General features: G+C 39.8%; 1 protein-coding gene across 1 annotated transcript; it reads left to right on the plus strand.

Moving 5' to 3' along the window:
* Positions 1 to 741: 741 nt before the first annotated feature.
* LOC141613947 (uncharacterized) lies at positions 742 to 2,463 on the plus strand. The gene has a single exon (XM_074432690.1). It carries the CDS (start codon positions 742 to 744, stop codon positions 2,461 to 2,463), a length of 1,722 nt encoding a protein of 573 aa, XP_074288791.1.
* Positions 2,464 to 2,744: the final 281 nt, after the last annotated feature.

Consider the following 2,744-nt stretch of genomic DNA (forward strand, 5'->3'; position numbering starts at 1 on the left):
AGCTGGTTACTTCGGATTCCCGAGTTGTTGCTTACTTGGGCTCGCATTTTCAAGTCCAAGGAGTCGGGGTGCTAATCATTGATGTTCCTTGAGCTGCATTGGGGCATGTGTTAGCCGTGTGCAAGAGCTGCTGTTTAAGAGCTTTAATTTATTCCGTATTCTGTTATTTCCTATTTATGTTATTTCCTTATTATGTTATTTCCTATTTCAGTTTTTAGGAGTTTATTTATCTTATATTATTATGCAAGAATAATATCTCATAGGAGATACTATTAGGTTAGATTATTAGCTTATTTTCCACCCTATATAAGGCATTGTAATAGCTTATGCTTTTTCTCATTCATCGATTAATAAAAACTCAGAAAACCCGATCAAGTTTGATCACCAAACCCTAGATTTGAGAACGTACTTCAAGTCTTTCGCGATTGTTGTTTGGGCTCCAAACTCCTTCGTTATTAGCTGCGAATTCAGGTCGAATCTCAAGGCTAAATATCCCTTTATTGTTTCGTGATTGTACTGTTCATCCGTGTTACTGTTCATACGTCACTATTCATCCGTTACTGTTCACTCGTTGTTTCGTTAGTATTGTTGCTGTTATTGCGTCATAAAATCACAAAAACAAGCCTTTGTTTTCGCTATTCTGTTTTTGTTAGTTGCTGAAATTCGAGTCTTAAATCGTCCCATTTAATTTGTTAATTTCTTCCGCGTTTTATATCATTTGTGGTAATCAGAGCAAGGTCGATGGGTGATTTCGACAACAATTTACTTCGCCAATTGTGTGACTTGTTGAGGAATGTGCCAGAAGATGGTGGTCGTGGTCCTACAAGGCGGCCTGTTGTAGATGAGTTTAAGGTGACGGAGTTACCTGAGTTTGACGGAGGCACTGATCCCGAGGACTACCTTGATTGGGAACGAAATATGGAGCGATTGTTCGAGTTCAAGGATGTTTCTGATGAGAAGCGTTGCAAATATGCTATTCTGAAATTGGTGAAGAATGCATCTTTGTGGTTCGAAAATTTCAAAGCAAATCGAGCAAAGGATGGCAAGGAAAAGCTGAACTCGTGGGAAGCCTTAAAGGGAAAGCTCAGAAAGAGGTATGTTCCGAGAAGCTATAAGATTGATCTATATCGGAAAGTTGCTGAATTGAGTCAGGGTAGTTTGTTAATTACCAATTACATTGCTGAATTTGAAAGACTCGCTTTAGTGAGTGATTTGGAGGAACTAGAGGAACAAAAGATGGCGAGGTTTTTTAGGGGATTGAATAAAAACATTGCTAATACCGTTGAGTTACAGAACTACGATTCCTATGATAGGCTATGCCAATTGTGTTTAAAGGTCGAGAGTCAATCGAAATTAAATCGTTCTAGCACTAGTTTTACTCCTAAGAGTAGTGGTTGGACTAAACCCGAGGGAGTTATGGCTGGAGGACCCATGTCTACAGTAGTCACGGCTGCCACCATACCTAAAACACTCACCCGTGATAAGCCTGAATCGAGTAACAAAGAAAGGAACCTAGCTAAGGTTCGTTGCTTCAAATGCCAGGGGTTTGGTCACTTCAAAAGTGATTGCCCTAACAAACGAGTTGTTACATTACGAGAGGCTATGGATTTGCGTGATGAGTTATCTTATGATTTAGCTGTTGAGGAAGAGGGACTATTTGTGTTGGATGAACAAGAGGAGACCGAGAATGAGGAGTTGTCTTATGAAGCTTCTATGTATGATACTTTGGTCTTACGACGTATGTTGCACTCTAAGGTTGAACCGGTGGTAGTAGAACAACGAGATCAGATTTTTCACACAAAATGTCAGGTTGGTGATAAGTGGTGTAGCGTAATTGTCGATGGTGGGAGTTTCACCAATGTTGCTGCTACGGAGTTGGTTGAAAAGCTTGCTCTTGTGACTATTCCGCATCCAAAGCCCTATACTTTACATTGGCTTGATGACGGTAGTAAAGTGAAAGTTTCGAAACAGGCCCGAGTTAATTTTGCTATGGGTCCTTACAAGGACGAGGTCTTATGCGATGTTATACCTATGGATGCGTGCCATTTGCTTTTGGGACGTCCTTGGCAGTTTGATAGGGATGTTACACACCATGGGAGAAGTAACGAGTACACTTTGTTCTCTGATGGTAAGAAGGTAACATTGAATCCTATGACTCCAAAGGCTATTCGTTCTATGTATTCGGGCAGAGGTAAGAACACGAGTTTAACCATGTTTGTTAATCAAAAGGAGGTTGAACAGGTGCTCAATGAAGGTGGGAATGTCTATGCGCTATTAGCCATAAATCAGTCCCAACCTCAAGTAAATGAACACGGTGCTATCAATGACTTACTTCTCGAGTTTACTGAGGTGTTTCCCGAGGATTTACCTACTGGTTTGCCTCCAATAAGAGGAATTGAGCATCAAATCAACTTGATTCCAGGAGCTTCATTACCTAATAAGGCTGCCTATCGAAGTAATTGATGTGAACATTATTTGCGCACATTTAATACCCTAATTGAGCCTATTTTGCATACTTTTATAACATTTCATGACCATTTTATCCGTCAAATCCTTCCTATTTGCTTTCCTAGTGCATTTTACATGTTTTGTAGGAAAGAAGATAATAAGGCGGAAATTCTCGTCTTTCGTGCATATTTGGAAGCTTATTGACGATATTTGATGGACTAAGTATGAAGAGGAAGCAAGAATGATGACCAAGGAAGAATAAATAAAGAGTATATGGAGGCATCTTAGGCTTAAAA

Source organism: Silene latifolia, chromosome 11 (assembly GCF_048544455.1).
Source record: "Silene latifolia isolate original U9 population chromosome 11, ASM4854445v1, whole genome shotgun sequence".
Classification (NCBI taxonomy): domain Eukaryota; kingdom Viridiplantae; phylum Streptophyta; class Magnoliopsida; order Caryophyllales; family Caryophyllaceae; genus Silene; species Silene latifolia.

Bases quoted from the DNA above. Each gene is read 5' to 3' on its own strand.
- LOC141613947 (XM_074432690.1), top strand. From the start codon at position 742: ATGGGTGATTTCGACAACAATTTACTTCGCCAATTGTGTGACTTGTTG.